The 22404-nt window shown below is 44.6% G+C and overlaps 1 protein-coding gene across 2 annotated transcripts in view; it reads right to left on the bottom strand.

Annotated features, from left to right (window-relative positions):
* FANCM (FA complementation group M) overlaps positions 1 to 22404 on the bottom strand; it is an 861212-nt gene that overhangs the window by 476255 nt on the left and 362553 nt on the right. The window contains exon 7 of one of the 2 annotated variants that reach the window (XM_086937264.1): positions 14959 to 15090. The exons of the other annotated variant lie outside the window; for it this stretch is intronic. Within the exon in view, the coding sequence (XP_086793390.1) occupies positions 14959 to 15090 (132 nt within the window). The remainder of the gene's footprint in view (positions 1 to 14958; positions 15091 to 22404) is intronic. 2 annotated transcript variants of the gene reach the window in all.

Here is a 22404-nt window from a genome sequence, read left to right as displayed (position 1 = left end):
CTTTTGGTTTCTCTTTCTCCAGTTTCACCCCGTATGCTGCTGCCGCATTCCTGATGACCATATTGTAGATGCCATTGTCATCTGGCGGTGAAGGCCTCGAAGGATACATTTCCACTGCCTCTTTCGGGCTTTCAGCGTTGAGGTCCTGCCAATCCAGGTCCTGCGCCACCGAGGATGCAGACCCCAAACTTTTTTGGTGGTCTTCATCTCCCTCGTAATAGTATAGGCCCTCCTCCTCTTGGTGTTCCTGGGGCTCCGGAGTTTTCAGCGGCACTTTGGCGTCGAACTCCTCTTCGTCCTCAACCTCGATGATAGTCGTCGGCTTCCACGGGATGGTGAACCTTTTCATCCACTCATCGAATTCCCTTTTCCTTTGCAAGATGTTATCCATTTCAGCCTCAAGCCTTCTCTTCTTCCTCTCCATCTCGGCGGCCTGTTCGGCGTTGAGGGATACGGCCGATCTCTTCGATGTCGACGTTGCCTTCGGGTCCTTGTCCTTCGTTGTCGAGCTAGCCTTTTCGGGGACATGCTTCGACGACCTTGGCTTGTCTTGGGTTTTCGCCGACTGGGAGTCCTTTTTCGAAGGATCCGCTGGGCTGTTTGTCCCTGGATGCAGCTGCGTCCGTTGAATGTTTTGGTGCCAGTGCTCCTTTCGAGGACTTAGACTCTGTTTTTCGTGAGTCTGTCGGGGTCTTAGGGGTCGACATTTCTCTTACCTCCTTTGTAGTTTTCGTTTCGGTCTCTACGACCGTCTAGTCATCTGGTACCTCGGCGATGTTGTCCTCTTCCCCACTGGAGAGGCCCAAGTCCCAGAACAACGGAGGTTGACATTGGCCTTACATGTTGTAGTTGGCTCTCCTCGGTCTTTCTCTTACCCTGGGAGTCTTCGGGGTAAAAACGGAGCAGGCGTTGCAATCCTTGCTCTCAAGGTCGACCGGCAGGCAGAGGTTGTAAACCGTATGCTGGTCCTTCTGCGCGTATTTGTGGTGGCAATGGCAGCAGAATTTGAAAGGTGTTTTGTCCATTCCTGCGCTCAGGTGGCCCCCTGTGTGCGCATTCTCCTTTGGACGTCTAAGTTTTCGATGCTCTCCTCCTTTTTCGTCGTCCCGGTTCAGTGGTCTTGCTTTTCGAGATGTATTCTCCAATATTTTTCGTGATTTTCAGTCTATATCTTCTTCTCCAAAAACTCTGGATACTCTCGGTGACGATCCAGACCCAACGGCGGAAAAAGAATCTTAAGATAACACCCAAGGGTGGGAGCTTTCGCAGGAAGCACGCCGACGTCACAGGAAGGGCACCAAAAGGCGGAACGTCGACGCCCACCTGGGATACGAAAAAGAAAAAAAAAGACTACGATTCAGGACCCAACCACTAGACCGTGGAATAATTCACCAGCATAGTGAATCCAGAAAGATTCACGCTGCAAAACTAGGTGTACATTACCCATCCAAGACCATTTCAGTTTTTTGACTGTAATGCTTTTTGTAATTTTTCCTTTACATCATGTCGCCGCCTGGAGTCACAGAACGTGAGCAGGCCAACTTGGAAACATACTCAGTGGCCCAACTTAAAAGACTTAGTTCACTTTGCTTGATTTTGTAAGGAGATGGGAGTCCCTGACAAGAGTGCCACCAAAAAGGTGGAATTTCAAAAGGTGCGGAGGGCTGGGGCAGAAGCCAGCTCCAAGTAGAGTGATTGAATGGGGGAGCTTGAGAATTCTGAGGAATCACCTGCAGCAGTTGAGGGGGACACCCCTGAATTTGAGCTCCCTGAGAGAGCAGGATACAGTGTCTGCTCCCGTAGCCTAACCCCAGAGGAGCGGAGGGAGAGGAAGGAGGAGAGAGAATTCGAACTGAAGATGGCTAAGTTAAAGATAGAGGCTTAGGAAAAAAAGCTGACAGGTTCTTAGCAGAGAAGAAACTACTTCTGGCTCATGAACTGACTCTGAAAGAGCTGGACATCAAGGCCGGGCAGTAAGAGTCCAGCTATGATGGTGGCAGCATACATGTAGTACCTGATGGAGACAAAAGGGTTACTACATTTGCTCATGCTTGAACATTGCCAAGTTTAAATGTTTAATCTTTTTTCCTTTTTAAAATGGAGCAAAAGAATTGTTGAAAAGTGTTCATTTCAAAAGACGAGTTCCAAGATGCTCCTAATCTTTTACTTCTCTGTAGTCTTGCCAGTTCACTTTCTTTCTTTAAGCTTTATTCGATTTTAAGTTGCAAAATCATAAAAGCATACATTCAATCATTTATTTACAATAAAAAACTATAAAATTGGGATACAATATTTCACTTTAAAAACCTATGTACTATCGAGGATATCTCTCCACTTATTTCATTTTATATGGCCTCTTGCAGGAATTAAAAAAGATGGACCGTGTAGATATACATCTTCAATTTAAAATATTTACAATATCTTTATATATGTATGTACAATCCGCATATAAAGGGATAGATACGGCCTTGAGGACATGTTCCTTCTATAGGGTTATTGCAACTTGTGATGCTTAATTGAAGTACTTTATAACAAATGTCATATATAAAACTTAGAAATCGAAGATAGAACAAAGAGCATAAAAAAGGGAGCAGCGATCTATACATGGGAGAAAAAACAATGAACCACAGGTGGATAAGTATGTTATAGCTTTTAGTTTCATTTAATCACTCTAAATTGGTTCTATGACTGACGATGCACTTCAAGAAGCTAGCAATTGTAATAACCAGCCTTTCTCCCTCCAGAAACTGTAAGAAGAGAAATGCAGGGCAACATCTTATAAAACCCATTAGCTTTAACAGTGGTATGAGCCATTTCTTTCTGACGTCACTGTAAAACTTACAAAAAAAGATAGTGTGTATGGTAGACTGGGTGGAGATATCGTCGCCAGGACAGGAGGGAAGATCTTTTGCCCAATTGTTTCTTGTTGGAAAGACAACCAGTCGGTGAAAAAAATTCAGCCTAAACCTTACCAAAAGAAAACATTCATAGCTGGTGGTATTATAGGTTAGGTAGGGCTGAATGGCACGTGGAGTTAGGATATCCAAACTGTGTCTAACCGATAGTTTCATGACCTCGCTCATAAGACTCCGTTCTTCGAGGTGATTGAGACATTTTGTCTGAAAAGCTTTCCTTGGAACCTCACGGACTAAAAGGGGATCCTGATGGAATTTTTCCCATCCTATGTCGTCTAGAAACCTTTTCACATATGACAGCCATCTGGATTTGTGTGCATTCTCCATGGCCATGCAGTCAGAAATTATCATCTGTGAGAAGGTTGTTTTTTCCGACGACCAGATTCGCCGCCACAGTAAAAGTGGTTGGATTTTCGCTATGTCCATCATATGGGAAAGTCCCAACTCCATGTGACAGGAGAAAGTAGCATGTCCATCATATGGGAAAGTCCCAACTCCATGTGACAGGAGAAAGTAGCCGTGCTCTTGGGTACTGAAAGAAGATACCTCAAAAAGTTATTTTCTACCCTCTGTAACCCGTCCATTGCTACATGGCCCCAAACACCCGCCCCATACAATGCCACCGAGAGACATTTGGCTTTGTAGATCTTGGCAAGTTCCAAGAGGGCTCTCTTCCCCAGTTTCCGTGAGAAATTGACAAGAGCTGTAGTAGTTCTTATAAAAAGGAGTTTCCTTGTTTCAATTGCCGGTTTCCAGGAAAGTTTATTGTCAATCATTATTCCTAGATAGGGGTATTTTTATGTGGTCACTAGTTTTTCCTGATTTAAATAGATGTTCCTCGTTTTACCTTTGTAACCAGACCCTGCCTTCATGACAAATGTTTTCCCAATGTTGATTTTTAGGTCCAAACTTGCCATGAAAGCGGAATATCTATTCAATGCCTTTTGGAGTTCAAGGGGGGTACGGGCTAGTATCACCACGTCGTCCGCGTAGAGCAACGCAGGGATCGGGCGGTTGTTCACTATAGGAAGGTCCCAGCACCCCTTAATCATCTCCCTCTCCAATCCATTGGTATAGAGTGTTTAGGGCTTGATCAATGGTCCCAAGTCCCTCACGGAACCCATATTGAAGGTCTGATACAATCCTACCATCGTCCGCCCATTCCTGTAGACGCTCAAGGATTACGCGGCCCGCCACTTTACCAAGAGAGTCTAACAGGGAGATTGGACGATAGCAAGTTACAGACCCCGGTCACCTTTTTTAAAAATAGGGACCAATATTGATTTGGTCCATGACTCCATGAGGCCCGTCGTACAGGATGCGTTCAAAACCCTAGTCAGAAGAGGGGTCCAAAGATCCATCTGGGCTTTGAAAAAGTCTATAGGCACCCCATCTGGGCCCGGGGCCTTCCCACTTTTACTTGCACTCAGCGCTCGAGCGACCTGATCAACTGAGAATTCCAAATAAATGGGATAAGGGGTATGTATTTGATCACAAAAATTTGTTTCAGAAATATTTACGACCACAGTGACATTAGAGAAGATCTTGGAAAAGTGCTCGACCCATTCCTTTCCGTCAATGGAAACCTCCATTCTTGGGGAGTTAACATTATCATTCAAAAAGGGGGACTTAACCACTAACCAGAAGGCAGCACTGTTTTTGTGAGTGCAGATCTCGCGGAGTTGATCACAGAGTTGTTGCTTTATCTCAATTTTCCTAACCTTTATTGCAGAGTTATATAGTTTTCTTAAAGTGGTGATCCGTGAGGGACCCTTATTGTCTTCTGTAAAGCCTGTTTTAAATTTGATTAGGCTACCGTGCAACTATGATTAAACCAACCCTTCCTCCTCTTTGATGATCGATTCACTTTTACCCACAGCGCTTCGTTTATGGCTTTTATTACCATGCCGAAGTTGGCAATACCTTCTACGTTAGGTGTATCTATATCTAAGCATTTCTGAATAGGAAGGAGGGTGTTTGATATCACTGTTTTAGCTATTGCTGTGGGGTCAACCTTTCCCCACTTTAACGAGTAGCCATTAAGCCTGTCCAGTGACATTGTTTTGTGCCAGGGTACTAACAAGATTAAAATTTTGTATCAGGGGCACGGTGATACTAAGGGGGTAGTGATCACTCAGAGCGTTTGCGTGTATGGTGAGTAGTATATCTACGTTCTTCACTCCGTTAGAAACAAGGATGTGGTCTATAGTGCTTTTAGAACCTCTCCCATGAAAGGTGGTAGCCATTAGTGTATCTGAGTTGGTCAGTTTATTCGCCACTACCAGGTCCAGATCGAACAGAATTTCATTTAAACAGCTACCTAGAGTCGTGTGCCTGAAGTGTAGAATAGGATTATCACTCTCGTCATGAATGCCACAAATGTTTCGATTGGTATCCTGACATGGACCCAGATTGAAGTCTCCGCCCCAGATAATTATTGCCTCTTTTGCTGACCTCCTTATTCTGGCTAATAATGAGCGAATGAGGCATACTAAGCTCACTGATTCTCCCTCAGAGAGATTGTTATAAAAATTCACCAAAAGGAACTTTTCCTTTTTATTTAAACGGATGTTAAGAACCTGAAAATTGGGTTCCAATTTAATAGGTGTTATTTCAGCTACTTGGAGTAGGTTTGATATATAGATCGTTAAACCTCCCTTTGCTCTACCAGAGGTACTTCGTTGAGCAGGTGAAAAATAGGTTTTATACCCTTCCATGTGGATCTTTCCTACCGCCAGGTCTCCTGAAAACATAGGATTTTAAACATTTGGGTAAAAATAAGCCAAACGTCATTTGTTAGCTTAGAGCGCTGGCCTGGGATATTCCAAAACAAAGCAACAATTTGTGGATTACTCCCCTCCCTGTTGCATCCCACCATACCTGATGATGATGTGGCGACTAATTCTGCATTGGGTGCCGTTGATGTCCCAGAAAGAAGGCAGCGGGTTCAACCCTGTGTCCCCCTCCAATGGGTCAATGCCTTGATCTTGAACCTGTGTGGGCTTAAGATGGTATATGACTGATTTGAGACAAGCATTGGGGTCATTACTAGTATGTGTTTCCCTACACTTGCTATCTATAGCCCCCTTCAACCCTCTCGGACAAGGGAGTCAATCTACTCCCTCCAGGCCCGAAAGGGCAACAAAACGGTTATGGGTAGGGATGTTAAAGCTGGGGCCTTGCGTGTGGAGTAAAGACGGAACCCGGGAAATCAGGTGATTAGTCAACAGAGCCCGAGGGTTAAAGTAGGTTAGGTCGTATGGTGTAATTCCACTACTTCCTTTCTCTCGAAACCAATCGGTAATGTGCGAGACTGCCCTACGGTCTCTAAAGTTGATGATTATGTCTCCCTGAATTTCTTTTGATCTGTGTCCCACCCAGTCTACTCGCCGTACATGAAGGATTTCCCCGTTGATGTTTGGGGGAAGTGGCCTATTTTGTTGTAACCAATATACGACTTTGTTCTTTAATTGATAATAGCCTTCACTTGTCCCATTCTCTAGCATTGGGACCCCTGCGAGTACCACAACAAGCGGGCACCGCCTCCGGTGGCAGATCAATTTGTAACTTTTCTCCCCCATCCATCTTTCCAGGAACAGGGATTGTAAGTGTTTTGGTCTGGGGGGTCTCAGAAGCATGGGGTTGCACTCCTATCTCTGCCTCCTTATTCTTTGTCTCAGTTATTTCCTTCCGCCTCTGAGCCATAATATTAGCCGAAGCTGGATCGTTGTTAGTCACAGATTTGGTAGGAAATACTTCTGTGTGTGTGTGTTTAGTTTGGTTGGGATAACACTAGTTGGATGTGGTATACTGGGCACAGATAATTTCTTTTTTTTTTTTAAAAACCTTTATTGTGCATCGTATGAATACAATTACGGGCCTACAACCATCCTGGCCGGCCTCAAAATCAATTTGTAGCACGTTCGTCAACAAGAGAGCACCTCAGTAGTTCACCATTACAACATACTGCATATATTACAAAAAGCACTTCAAATATTTGTGACCACTGAGTTAAAGGATCAGATAAGGTTCATTTTAAAATATATAATAAAGAGGATCAGATGTCATACAATCAACCTAAGGGCACAGAGTGGGCAATGCACGCATCAGGATGTCCACAGAGCTACTAATCATTATCGGAGTGCCGGTGCTACAGTACACATATCAGGATAAAGGAATATCTAATCACATTTCGCAACAGTCATCGCCCACCCCATGAACTCAAGACCACCTTAATAAAGTTAGCAATATCCCAGAGTACAGATACTACAAGAGGCGCAATACTTGACCTCCATACTGACCCAAGAGATGAAAGAAAAGATAAAGGAAACAAAGAAATAGATAAGTGAGGGAAAAAAGGACCCATTGAAACTAAGGAAGGACAATAAAACAAAAAAGAGGACCCTCCCCCTACCCCCAACCCTGCACCCCTGCAGAGGCTATGGCTTACCCCCCCTAGTAGCGTGCCTGTCGCCCGTACAAAGAGCACCCGAAATATAGTTACAGAAAGGAGAAAGAAAGAACCATTTAGACAGAAAAGTAACCCAGTGTACTACTCAAAGGAAGGAAAAGAGAAAGAAGGAACAAAAAGGCCATAGAAATGAAAACCGGACAAGACCCCCCCCAAAACCCCCCACCCTGCACCCCTGCAGATGGCTACAGCCTAACCCCTAGCAGCGTGCCTGTCGCCCCAAAAATAAAAAGAAACCCCTCCCAAAGATGGGGAAATCCCCCCCGCCCAGCCTGAAGGCCAGTAAGGAAAGAAAAAGGAGGAGGGCCATTCTAATTGCCCCCCCCGCGCACTATGAACGTCCTAAAAGCAGAGCTAAATCGTGGAAGATAAACTCAGAACAGTATACAGACAGGTTATGCGAGTCCTGGGCACTAGCATGAGCTCCGTAAAAAACACGTTTCTACCAGCCAATTATCAGTCCCGTGCAGCACACAGTTTTCAACCCTGTCCCCTTCTATCCGGCCCTTCCTTATGCGTCAGCTGAGCGAGCAATATTCGATAACATACATTTAAGCCCCACCGCCCGGGCAAACAAAGCCGCTCCATCCCCCCCTCATTTGCAAACAATCGAGAACCAACCGTCCATGTCCTGCAAGGATCGAGCCATGCCATTGTTGTCCCTTCATAACTCCTGCGGTCCAAGTGTAGACTACAAAGTATCGAAGAAAGAAACACTGCAACGGGCCGTATCAGTCACGATGTCCGGGGAATATTAGGAGCTGTCTGGTGATAGTCGAACATCTGGGAAGTAGATCTAGGCGCTGTAGAGTCGTCCGCACAGCCCCTCGGGTCAGTCAGTACCACTGGGAAAGATGAAACACTCCGCGCGGAAAATAGTGCAATGCCAGCATTATGCCATCGCGGGCAGCGCAAGTCTTCCTGTCCCAAGGAAGAAGCAATGGCGTCCAGTCTCATTTCCAAAGCACAGGCGCCACCGATTAGAGCCACGCGAAGGGAGTCCAGTGCAGCCATGAGATCGTTTAAATCGGGCTCCTTCCCATGTGGGTGTGGGGCAACACCATGAACCACAGCACTCTCCCTCCCGGACGGAGGTCCTTGACTTAGGGCGCAGCCTCCCGGCATAGCTACCCTGATGTAATTTAGCCCTGTAGTGCCCCGGGCTGGGTCCAGAACAAAGGAGCGTAGAACAGCCTGACGTCTCCCGGGACATCCAATGCCAGGGATAGTGGACTGCAGGACAAACGGCTCCGGCCGGAGCCCTTAATGTGGAAGGCAGGATCTCGTCTCACACACTGGGCTGCCCACAAGTCTCGGTGGGGGACCAACACAATGGCCGCGCTCGGCGACAAAGAAGGACAGGACGATCTCAGCTGTCCCCCAACACGCAGCGCCGTGTGTCTCGCGATTTCGTCCCACGAAGTGGGCTGGACAATTGCCCCAGGAGACGGTCAAGCGGACTTCCAATGCAGGCCGGCCGCTTCTGCAACCCGCTCATGGCAGAGATAATCACGTTGGTGGCCGGCCTCACTACGCACTCGAGGCCCCGGTCTCAGCACCCTGACGGCCGGAAAGGCCGAGGGGAAATTTCTGCATTTCTATCGCCGGCCGGGACCTCCGGAGCATATTGCCGGTGACCACAGCACATCGCCTCCACGAATCTGCGGCATCCGCTCAGGATAGGAATCAGGATGTCTGCGCACGGAGAGAGGGAAACCGGAGCCGGGAGCCTAAGCGGCCATCACGGTCGCCAGCTTGGCTCCTCCCCCACAGATAATTTCTTAATTAAGCCGGTGTTGTTTGCAGTCGCCTTTTCCAGTGACCCCAGTTGTTGGGCTACTCTCTTCATTCTCTCAATGAGTGGCAATCGAAGTGATCTAAGTAATTGCTCTATACTTCCCAATAAATCCTTGGTTGGTATGTCTATTAAAGAATCATGTTTGGGTTGGGCTAATCTAGAAGTTACAGTTGGTTCTTTTGAGGGGCCCGTGGAGTTTGGTGTTTTGCCACATTTGCTAAAATGACTGCCCCCCCCTCTTTCTTTTTTGCAGTGGGGGACCTTGGGCTGATCTTTTATTTTTAGACTTCTGGGTCTCGATTTGTGGGGACTTTGCCAATGATGTGGGATTCCCTGATAAAACTATCACTGCTGATGGGGAATTAGAAGGGGAGCTGGAGGCGTCCATACTTTGATCGCTATGTGTTTTAGTTGATAGTGTTCTATCTTGTAAGAGTAGTGGAATATTATGGTCACTTGTTGAGTTGTTAACAAGGGAATCTGTTTGCTTCGTGGTGTGTGGTGTGGTCGCTAGTTGAATAGAGCCCAGAGACGAGCGCTTGTTGTTAAGATGTTCTGCAGACAAGCATTTGTTGTTAAGATGTTCTGCAGACAAGCGTCGCTCTGCTAAGACTATTTCCCTTTCTAATACTGAGGTGGCCCTGGTGATAATGTTATCCAGAGTCCCTCTGACTGACCTTCCCACTAGAGAGGGTCTACCTTTAGAAGGGCGGGGGCCATGATGTGATATATTCAAGAGCACAGATAAACACACCATAAACCACAATACAGAAAAGACATGCAGCAATATCCGTAAAGACAGGCGAAATAATGATGAAAGGGAAGTCCAGAGTCAATATTAGGAAGTATTGCCTTACTGTATAAGTCCAGAACAGCTGGATAAAGAGACTGGGCCCAGCCCAGCCTCGGCCAGCCACGGACGGCCGCAGACGGCCCCGGCCTTGTCCCGGGCTTCCCTCGGCGCGCTCCCGCGACGCAGGAGTGATGCGGCTATTTGTGCACCTCCTGGTGCGTTTTCCCGTTGTGCGGCTTCCGACAGCAAGGTCCTCTGTGGAATGTAGTTCAGCCCTGCAAGCTCACCCCCGCACAGCGGCCGCAGAGATGTTACGAAGATGCGGCGGTGGGGGGGAGCAGGCACACCAGCACAGGCAGCGGGTCCACCAGAATAAGTGATTCCTAGGTGCGGGCGCCTACAGGAGTGCAGGTAAAGTCCCTGTCTCACCGAGGTTTAGAAAGAAAAATGCAGCCCCGCTCCACCGGGAGTGATGCGGCTATTTGTGCGCCTCCTGGCGCGTTTTCCCGTTGTGCGGCTTCCGGCCGCAAGATCCTCTGGGGAATGTAGTTCAGCCCCGCAAGCTCACCCCAGCACAGCGGCCGCAGAGATGTTACGAAGATGCGGCGACGGGGGGTGAGCAGGCACACCAACACAGGCAGCGGGTCCACCAGAGTAAGTGATTCCTAGGTGCAGGCGCCTACAGGAGTGCAGGTAAAGTCCCAGTCTCGCCGAGGTTTAGAAAGAACAATGCAGTTCACTTACTTTTGAGAACAGCCCTCAGTAATCTAGATTCACGGGAAAGCTGAATCGACTCAATTCTTCTGCAGGTGTTTGACTTCCACAGTCATTTCTGCTCTTCTTCAGGATCAGAAAGCATTTTCACTCAAAGGTGGCGCAAGTGCAGCATAAAGTGGTAACAAAGCAGTGGTTGGTGGAAATAGAAGAACCTATACTTTCAGAGTTTCTACATTGTTTTCTCTCATATGTTTCAGCACTTCCACTGCTTACGGACAAATACATTTCAGGCAGCACCATTTCAAATTGGTAACCTTTCTTTTGCACCACCCTTGGTGCAAGTAGCCAGTGTGGTTGTGGAGATGATGCATCAAAGGCATGATTCCAATAATTCTAGTATTTAAAATGTGATTGAAGGCACCACCATCCTGCCTGACTATGAATGGGACAGCTGCCTAAACTCATCTCTCAGTTACTTATAAGGGTAGTGGAAAGTCTTGAAAAAAAAATTCCCTTGTCTTGCTGATAGTGTAGCCCATTATCTTCTCAGCAGAGCTCTTTATCGACTGTAGTTTAAGGCTTTGGAGGCCCTAGGTCTGGGTTTGGTGGCATCCAGGTCATGGGGCAGAAAGTAATCGCCTTTTTAGAAATTATATGTGCAACATACATAGCGAAATCAAAGTTTGCACCTCCTGTATTCAGAAAACTATCAAAATAACAGAACCTCTACATTGTTGCTCATAGAAGGTAGCTAAAAATACTTTCAAACATACTGCTAGCTGGATCAAATGCTGCCATTAGCTTGTGCAGTAAAGTACTCAACCCAACCCTTAAACCAAGGATCCCACACAGGACACACTTCAAGCATGCACTTTTCAGGCTTTCCCAAAACTAGACTAGGCAGGTAAGCGCCCAGGCTTTCGACTGGACAACACTGCAGAAGTCTACTTGGCACACAAAGGCTTGTGTATTACTGGATAGCGAAGCTTTATACATAAGCTCAGGCTTGCAAGTAATTTGGAGATGGTTTAAAGAGCTACAGAGCCACACTGATGGCAGCATTGTGAGATAAAAATATCATTTATAAACAAATATTTACTATAATTTCTTTTGGAGTGTTTATAAAATACTACCACCCTACAGTGGCCTCACAGAGCCACCAATGCATCTCCTTTTTAAAAGCCACACAAGCAAGCCCAATAAAATTATGCAATATTTTGGGCCACAGTGTTTTGCGCATATATTTGGATTTGCCGCATTGCCCACATATTCCCTCAACTGCTGCATAATTTGCACATTTGAACAAAAAAGATTTCTAGCTCAAACAGCACAAAAGTTACTAAAACCAAGGCAACATGTTGCTGCACAGTGGAAGATACTTCACAAAGGATAACTAATCATCTTTCTGTTGCTTATTGCTATATTTGGGTGTCTGATATGTACTTATGAGGTGACACCTTGCCCATACAGGCTTAACATGTAAAAATGACAAAATAATGGCGTAATGTTATCACAAGATGCATAATTCGAATGGTGCTGCACACAAGGCTCATTTCTGAATAGCTAAATGGGTATTATAACCTTTGCGACAAGGGAGAGAAATAGTTTCCAGTATTCGCCATGCTGGCTTCATCCACACCAAATACTTTTTGGGGGACGGTTGTAAACATGGTACTCTTTATGAAACAGTCAGCTAATGATTTTGACAAATATACTTGTTCTTTGAAAATATATTGTCATGAAAATGTTTTTATTACTGTGAAAGGGTGACAATTTCCATAGGGCAGGCACTCCGTAACGCTCTGTTCGACATTCCACTACAAACATATAAACGTAATAAAATGCTGTGGCAGATTTTAATGCAATTGCTCTGATAAATATAGCAAGCTAAGCCCCTAGGGTTTCGGAATCATAGGCAATTATAGGGAAAGCCTAGGTGGTGTAGGTTCCTTTCCCAACCCAAGTTATAAAGTTGAAAACAACTGGCCATGGTACACTTTTCTAAGCCCACCTGAAATCTGCAGGCAATCTTAGCAGCTGTGTTTTGTTCTAGGTCTCCCATCTAAAATCTGTTTGAAGTAGGCCCCAGCTCTGCACTCAATGGCGTATCATTGATTTGCAACCAGGTTCTGAATGAATGCAGAAAACCAGCTTCACTGATTCAACAAATTACATGGGGGGGCTCTCTAAATGGGCCTGCACAGCACATAATCTGGGTACGGTGTAATATGGCTTCACACACTGAAATCACTGCTCTTTGATGGTGGATTCCGGGCACAATGAAGTTTCTCTCAATGCTATGTTCTGTTAAAGGGTTTTATAGTGTGTCATTAGTATGATTGTTAGAATATTTAACCTCAGATTTTTTTGCTGAACACTATACATGCTGGCTGTAGAGCTCAGTGCTCTTTACACCTTTTAAACAGAGGTAAAGTGCTTGTGCTCTCCCTTTAAACATTATGAAATTGGTTGGCTCATTTAACTTACCTAGTATATGGTTCAAACTGCAGCCAAGGCTTCAAAGTTAAATGTCCCCAGTGGACTGCAGCACTGCTGGTGCCAACCAATACAGTGCGAGAATAAAGCATGTCTCTAGGCCTACCACTGTAGCCTGGCTGTGCAATTTTAAACAGCCAAGTCAACCTACCAAAAGAAACCATTTTGACAGCCCTAAAACCTCCTTTTAAAAATAGATGTCACCCCTAAGTAAGCCTTACTATCCATTAAAAATAGAACATGCAAAGGTTAATGTTAAAAATGTCCTTAAAGTCTCATTCTATTTGAAAAGTCTGCTGGGTTTACATATAATATTCAGGGCACACTTTGAAGGAGGGAATCAGAATGCAAAACATTTGGTGCCTATCCACTGTCTGGTTACTGAAAGCTCTCCTTTAATTTTACCAGACTTCTGCATCAGAGTTAACTGGGGGTACAGAGACTGCCACAATCTGGAGTTTAGTGTTAGATGTAGGAGGAAATGAGGATTAACATATGCACTCCCCTTGCACATCCCCACTCCTCAGTTCCCAAGTGTGGTCGAAGACTCTGGCCATCTTGAAAATGCCTAAAGAGGGTAGGGTTTTAATCCATTGGCTAGGGCGTCCCCAGGGGTCATTGCCAACCACTAGCTTGTGCCAGGAATACATTTTGCACCTTTTGGCACTTACTTCAGAGGTCTCCTGGACCGGCTGTCTGAGACCAGAGCAGGGCCTAGAAGACTGAACATGCTCCTCCTCTTGTACTCAGGACAAAGAAGTGGACTCCAAGGATCATAAGGCAGATTTTTGGCTACAGGTAAAGGGACACAACAAGTTACAAGAAGCCTTTTTCTGCAACTGACCAGTGGCAACTGGCCTGCACTCTGCTGTGGTCTCTACCGAACACCCTGCGAGTCTTTAAGTGCCTCCCCTGAGGTTCTGGGAGGGTTTAGAAATGTAGTCCTGTGGTGATTTGGGACTTAAAAGACTAAAGTCAGAGTGTAAAATATTTGACCAGGACGAACCTCGTTAGTAAGTCTGACCTGTGCTCCATTGCTGTCAGCCTGATATTGAGCCTAGGCTCTGTGCTACCGTGAGCTTTGACTATCAGTGGCACTTCGTTCTTCTTGGCTCTGTTTCTATTTAAACATTTAAATAATCATATCTTTGATTCTCCAAATGGGTATTTGATCTTTTTGGCATCATTTTGTTTATTACATTTTACTCTATTTTTCCAATTTGTTTTTGAATTTTTATTCTTTTGCACTTAGTCTTTATTACTGTTTAGTCCTGCATAAATACTTTGCACATTGCTTCTAAATTAAGCCTGTCTGCTCTGTGCTATAGCTCAAAGTGATTGAGCTCAGGTTAATTTAATTAACAGTACACCCGGACAAGGATTATGATTAATAATGGAGTTGGGTACTTACTTCCCTCAAATTATAACCCAATTTCTTACAATGGTTTTCCAGCAATGTCATTAGTACACAATGAGACGCGTGCTATTGGTGTTCTTTAACATGTACATATGTGTGCCTAATCTCCCACCAACACATTACAGAACACTAAGCTTTGCTCTGTCAGGACCAACATCAATAAAATTATCCTGAAAGTGAGATATCTACTAAATAATAATCAAAGGTTTATGTCGGGATAAAGTACCAAGAGTTCATCTATCAACACAATGGTGCATACGCTGTTTAACAAGCACACTCATACTATCAGACAAAATAAGAATAAGTAAATATGTAAATTGATAGACAAATGATTCAAAGAACACCACTGACCAAGGATAGTGTTGAAAAGAAGACTCCCATTTGCTTCAGACACCCTCGATCCTGCAAACATGGATTCCAACTGCTGATAAAGATTCATGAAATCATGATTTCTGCCAAGTTCACCCCTGGCTCGGGCTGCACCTTCAGAGTAAAAATAAAATTAATTTAGTAGAGAATTAACAATGGACTTGGTTTTGTGGTGTTTTGCATATTTGTGTTGCATTATTTAACCATGATTTTAATTCCAGCTTCTGTACTTGACCAAACTGTAGGATTGTGATCAAACCGCTATCTCTTCAAATTGCGAAAACACATTGATGCCTCAAAAATAAAGCAAGTATCTCTGCTGAAATTCATTATGAATATTGCCCTCTCAGCAATATGTATAAGTAAGTTAACTACAGAGAGATCTCTCAGTTGGAGTTTGGAGAACAGAGAAAACATGAAAGACCAGGAAATTCAGGAAATATAAAAAGCTCATCGCTGTATCATGTCATCTTGACCTGGATATAGTACCAAACCGGAAACCACAAATAACACCATGTTTTTACAATCTACATTCCAAAACTCTGCTCCGAACAATCACAACGCTCTTTGATGGAGTTAAGGAAGGATCTGGCAGTTTCATCGTATGTTAACCCCGTTTCACCTCCATGCAGGTCTCACACTCAATGGAAATCATAACAAGGCATCAACTTAAAGGGTCAAAAGCTCCTTTTTAATGATCTGTATCACAGTGTAGTTAAACTCCGATCTGGATCCACACAATGGCCATCTCTCAAAGTTTTTTGTCATCCAACTCAATCAGCACCACTCCTATATCTGATCTCTTGCCACTCAAGCTTCAAATAGCAAAATGTTGAACTCTAACTGAAAGCAGGTGTTTAGATACCTAGCACTAGGATGACCATCCATAAAAAGTGCTTAACCTCTGTTCTTTCATTGTCCTCCGGAGTGAACTCAAGCATACCCAGGCTCACAGTTCGGTAGCCTCCTTCTCAAACATTTGCACGGTTGACTAAAGATGAGAATGCAAAATCGTGAAACCCTGCTAGATCTGGGAGCATCCTCTAAATGTTTAATGTTTAATATAGCTCCACATTTGTCACCCATAAACTGTATGGCACTTAAATCCTTCTCTCTTGTGGCCACACACTTCTTTAAAATTTTCAGATGCCTGTTCTAGGGATGATGATTTCTTTTCCTCGAGCGTCCCTGAAGGTACCTATTGTTTCCCCGCATGTATAGGGACATGTAAAGGGACAGTATTCTGCTGTGCCTGCTCAGAAGTCTTGACTTGGGCTATTCTTGAGCAATTATGTCTTGTGAGAAGAAGGACCCCCCCTTATTTTTCTGTGTCCTTGTGTTATTGCCTTTGAGAGGCTGGAGAGCTGCTCTACAGGTGTACGCAGGACCCCAGCACCCATGCTATGGACAAATCATCATTCATTCCACTCCTCTTCCATGGATAAGACTACTAAGGAATACCCACCCCTACAACTAACCTCTGTGGGCCCCATTTGCAAATGACCCAGGCATGAGCATACCTTTGCACTCCCTCTCAAACAACCCCACAAACATTGAAGTAATATAGATGAAGAAATATATTCCCACTTTCAATACAGACCTAACCATCTTCACAAAACGTTTTAGGGCCATACAGCAACCAAAAATGTGTGGAGATGAAACCCATTCCTCATGCCTCCTCAAGGCTCTAGTACACACCTCTACTGGGTACAGCTTGGTAGACGCGTTCTCTTGCAAATTTCACTAGGGACATGACACCAATAGAGCGCTTTCCCACCCAAGACGTGTTGAACTCACTCACTGGCTTCTAATAACAGCGCTGTGGTGTGATCACTTGACCCCTCTCAATTTTGCTGGACATCTGGCGTTGTTTAATCACTGCAAGTTGTTCTTTCCTGATGGTCTCTATAGCTGGCTAGCTCAGTTCTTCTGTTGCAATATTATGGTCCCTACCTAGGTCTTTGCGGGTCCCGAAAAGATTGCTCGGCCCCTTCACATTTGCTCTTATTCTACCCCTGTTCAAAAACTTCTTCACTTTTAACTAGGATTTTACTATCGTTTTTCCATGCCTTTGGAATATCAATCAAAAGAGTGACCTTCATCTATGTGGCATTTTTGGCTCTTAGAAATGCAGTCATAAAACAGAATGACATTCACCTATGTAGTTTCACTGCAGTGAAGGGCTGGAAAAATAAATACCATGCTTTGGGTGCATAAGGAAGTTTGTGGCTGTGCGAGCTCTGAAATGGAGGCCTCCTTCTGAACTCCAAAGCATTTCTGGACTGGAAATGTGAAACCACTAAAAGAGGGACAGCCTCAGGACTGGCATAAAATACTCGGCTGGCCAAACAGTTTTTCCAACTAAGGGGGTCCTAAGACAATTGAACAGCCACGAATGGGAGCCCTGATGTGCAGGACTTGTCCAAGTGGAGAAATTGTTTATGGAAGCAATATTCAAGTTACAGGATAAACTAGAAGTAATAGACTAGATGTTGGTGGCTAATGAAGAAACGATACCTGTTAGATATTAGATTTATGCTTGGTAGAGTATGCACCCTGTCCAAGCAAGAATCAAAATCCTAGTCAGGGTATGTCACAACACCCTAAATTATACTTTGCTCACTTTCAGGTAGCTTGGAACAGAGCAGTCTGGCTTAACTTAAGCGGCAATGTTTAAAGTATGTGTGCAACACTTCAAACACTATCACAGTGAAAACACCACATAGACTCTACAACAGGTTTTCAAAATAGAGTGGTAGGTAATTTATTATGCATAGTTAATTAAAACCAGTGCAAACATTTTACAAAGAAGAATAAAATATCATAGGAAAATTTATTAATTAAAACATTAAAAAGAGCATACAATAAAAATCCGATCTAATGTCCAGATGTGTTACTTTTGAGGCAGAAAACATATATCATTGAGTTCTGGTTAGAGTCTATATGTTTCCTATGTCAGTGATCGGAGTGTTAACAGTTTTTGCTCAATTATAGCAAGGAACTTTACATACCTGCAGTTCAGTTTCGTATTTGCAGGGCTTAGGCAAGCCAGCACTGCATGCCTTCTAGTGCGAGATCCGATCTGCTTGAGCTGGACCTTTAAGAGCTGTTGGCGTGCTGGCCGTAGCTCTTGGCAGAGGCAAGTCATATGAAGTACATCACCCTTCTTTGTGTTGCAAAAGATACAGGCATCGTGGCCATTGCTCCTGAGCCATGGTGGAAAATGCTCTCTGATGGGCAAGACCCCTAGTCTGTATTTCAAAAACTTCCGTTTTATTGTCTTGGAATAACCCCGACTGAAATATGGTTGTGGAGTCAGGGGTTTATATGTGTTTATAGTCATACATGCATGATTTCTTTTAGCAAATGACTCTTTGTCCTCTGTTAATGAAAGGATTTTTACGGTTTTCCAAACCAGTTTTTTGAACGCATTGTGGCCGAGTTGCATGTCCCAGATCGCCGATAGTTTAGTAGCCCCCAAGGCTGTCTTCAAATAAGATCTTGCCTGAGATACGTCCCTGCTTTGAATATCTTGCCATAGCAAAACATTTAAAGTGTTAGTAGTAGCAGACCGAAGTCTGTGGCAGCAGTTGATATAAGCACCCTGTCTTGCAAGAGCTTGTTTTTGTAGTCCAAATTCCAGCCTAAGTTGGGCGGTCGATGTATAGGACGGGAGCGAAAACATTGTTCGGTAAGCTTTTATCTGGATTGTGTCCAGATTCTTGGAATCTCTCCCTCGTAGAGCCTCACTGCCGTAGCAGATGGAAGGCAGTAGCTTAGCCTGGATGATTTTCAAATAGGGAGTCAGAATTGGTCCCATTAGTTGGTTAGCTTTGCTTTTTAGTGTGACGGCAATGCAAGACCCTCTACTTTTTGCTTCCAGCTTTTGCAGTGAGAATGAACCGTCTCGGTCAAAGATGACTCCCAGATATTTATAGTCCGAAGCTGGCTCAATGTTTTGGCCACCCAGTGTCCAAGTCTTCTGAAGCTTTTTATGTATGTTTATCAACATAGTGCGAGTTTTGCTCAAATGTATTTTTAGTTTGTTTTACGTGTCGTACCTATGCATTTGATTTAGTAGTAGCTTGAGGCCGATGTAGGTATGGCTCAGTAGCACGACATCATCTGCGTACAGAAAATTACTCAGAGATTTCCCTCCCAGCCTCGGGGAATGGGAATTGCATGTGTTTAATATGCCTGGTAGATCCGCCATGTACAAATTGAACAGTATTGGGGCAAGCACACACCCTTGCTTTAGTTCTTTGGTAGTACGGACTTTGGATGACAGATGTGTGCCGCCTCCTAGCTTCACCTGCACCCAGGTATCGGAATGGAGAAGCTTCAGCATACTTAAGGTAGAATGCGGTATTCCCCATTGTGCCAGTTTACCACAGAGTCTGTCTCTCTCAATGTTATAAAATGCCGCACTGAAATCAATGTAGCACATGTGCAGCGGCAGTTTTCTTGTTTTTGCTGCATCAATCATTAGAGAGATAGCCAGAATGTTTGTAGCTGTTCCAGTATTTTTCTGGAAGCCGGTCTGGTTTAGTGGTATAATCTCATTTGAGTCTGCCCATGATACAATCTCCTCTAAGATAGTACCCGCAAAGTATTTTGCCTCATTATCGAAGAGACGGTAGTTGTTTGGATCCATTTTATCGCCTTTTTTATATATGGGACAATCGTCGACCCTCTCCAGGTTTCTGGGATTTTGTTTAGGAGTCTGACTTCCCAGAATAATGGTTGCATAATAGTAGCCCATTCTATCCTCTTTTCCTTGAAAAGAGCTGGCGGTATGCCATTAGGACCTGGTGCGCCTTCTTTCCTGCCCTTGCGGATCTGTTTTGTTATTAGTGTTATTTGCTGAGTGGCTGATGCAACCATGATGTTTTCGGGTAGGGCCTTGCTCCCTCATAATCAGGGACTCCAATGAGGGCGTTGTCGAGTCGGGCTCTAGGTTGTTGGATTCTCGTGCTCCTGCCTGTTCCAGGTGGTTGTTGAAGTGGCTGGAGACACAGTTGATCCATGACTGTTCCATGATGTGCGAGCCTGGTTCTTTATATAGTGGGCGCAGAATCCTGTTCACCGATTGCCAAAACGTGCCAAAAACGTGCGCTATTACTGCTTTTGGTATCATATAGCAGTTTTGCCCATGTTTCGTTTTCAGCCTCTTGTTTTATGTTCCATTTTATGCGTTTGAGTTCTGATCTTTGTTCCCTCAGCTCTGTCCGAAGATTTACATTCTCGGCGGATGATCTTAACTTCCGTAAGATCGAATTAATTACTTTTTTGTGTAGCCTTAGTTGTACTCTCTGTCCTTTTTTTAAGTTGGTTTTCATGCTCTCATTATGAGGGCTGCTTGTTGGGCCCGACTTGATTGCCAGATCTCGTAGCAGAGATTCAGTGTATAGTTCCCAATGTTGGATATGCCCGGCCGCATTTGATTGTAGTGTGTTATGTAATTGAAGGGCAGTTTCGGCCAGAGTTGTTAAATTGGTTGGCGTGCATTTGAGCCTTTTTTGATTAGTCGAATGAATCACCCTTATCGTTTCGTCTGGCCTAAGTTCAGTGGGCGTTTTTGCTTCTAAGTGGCATTCCTGGGGGCGATGATCGCTTTCGCCCTTGTCCCCATTCTGAATCCCAGGATGTGGGAAAATAGGGCAAAACTGGCAAATGTATAATCCAGGAAGGAGCTCGCTGTCTGGGAGTAGAATGTTTCTACAGGCGGGAAGTCAGTGGGGAATCTTCCATTTAGTGCCCGAAGGTTGTGATGTTCTAGATCTTTGAGTAGAGCATTGTTTGAGTATTTTTTCCTGCGTAGCGGGGAGCTTTGTGGAGGTATGGTGTAAATTTTATTTAAAGCCAGAGCCTCTTCTTCTGCTGATGACCCAAGCATGTTTTGGTTAAAATCCCCAGACAAGAGGAGGAGTGGTTTTTCTATTTGAGAGACATACTACGCTAGTTGGTTTGAAATGAAGTTGGAGTCCTTGACTCTGTGTTTGGGGTGGACGCATGCATTAACCAGGCATATCTCTTCTTCTTTGTTGCCAAGCTGTAATTTTATCTTTACTGATAAGGTTGTTGATGTAGACGATTTCATAAGAGCTGCCAATGAGATTGTTGTATTAGATATGTATGTAGCCAAACCTCCTGACTGGTGACCAAATCTGTTGACTTTAGTTGCTGCCGATGAAAAACAAGTGAAGCCTGTGATGTGTTGTGTAGATGTTAGCCAGGTTTCTTGCAGCATAACTATGTCAAATCGGGAAATGTACTTTTGAAAGTCCGGGTCATCCATTTTTGATGATAGGCCATTTATGTTCCATGAGCAGATGCAGATTAGTGGCACTCTGCCCTTTATATCGTCTCTTATCTGTTGGTGGCATCAGGCCTCTTCGGGACGTAAGAAGATTGTTTGAGACAATGTTTCTCTTGTAAATGCTTGGTTTTGGTGAGAGGCCACCCTCAATGTAGCTTCTGTCCGTCCCCAGGGTCTGGAAGTATTCTTGTTTGGCAGGCTTCTTCTCAGAAGCTTAGGCGTGGGAAAAGAATGGGTCTGGTTGACCTTCGGCGTTTGCCGTCGCCCACTTGTTGAGTATACTTCTGCTGCCCTCGGCCTGTCTTCCGAGCGTTGCCGCTTCATGTTCTCTTTTTTTGTGGGCGAGCTACCCATGGCACCTCTGAGAACGCTAAGAGTGTTTGTCTGTTTTGCCACTGGTACTAGGCTTATCCTCCTCTGTAGTGGTGCGGTATAAGCTGGTTTTGGTAGAGGAACTAGCTTGATGCCCCAGGACTTAAATTGGTCCGCTTCTGTTGCAATTAGGTCTGCAACGATGCTAGAGGACCAGGTGGTCTTAATTGCCTCTGGGCTATTTGAGTTTGTGGCGGGCAGGAATTCGACAGAGATTAAGTCATTCGAACTTATTCCCTCCAGGCTGGGAATGTGTTCCATTAATTTAAGAATATTGCCGCGATTTAGCATGTCGTGCTGTCCTTGCGATGTATACCCCGGAAGAAAGACAAGCATCTCCGTTGCTTGATTGGTGCTACTTTCCTCCTGGTATTTTTTTGTTGTAGGAAGTACTTGAGCTGACGAGCCCTGGGCTAGAGGAGCTTCGTGGGTTGCCGGGATTGTGTCATCACCTTGCCGGTTAGCTATGTGTGTTGTTGCTTTGAGAGGGAACGTTTGCTTTGATGTTGTTTGTGTTTGGGAAGTCCAGTTTGTTTGGGAATGCTCAGATTGACTTGGATCTGGTTAGATGGTCTTAGCTAGTGTATCTCTAAGGTGGACTACATGAATTTGGCTTAACGTTGAGCCAATCATTCCATTCCTGTCCCCAACTTCAGAATTTAGCCTGAGTGGGTAGTTACTTGCTGATGTTGGTGGTGTATCTTGGTTAATAATTTCTTCAAGTGGTTCCCTTTCCC

The sequence above is a fragment of the Lissotriton vulgaris genome, chromosome 9 (genome assembly GCF_964263255.1).
Source record: "Lissotriton vulgaris chromosome 9, aLisVul1.2, whole genome shotgun sequence".
NCBI classification, from domain to species: Eukaryota; Metazoa; Chordata; class Amphibia; order Caudata; family Salamandridae; genus Lissotriton; species Lissotriton vulgaris.
Note: the sequence above shows the minus strand (reverse complement) of the source record. Positions and strands in the feature narration are given on the sequence as shown.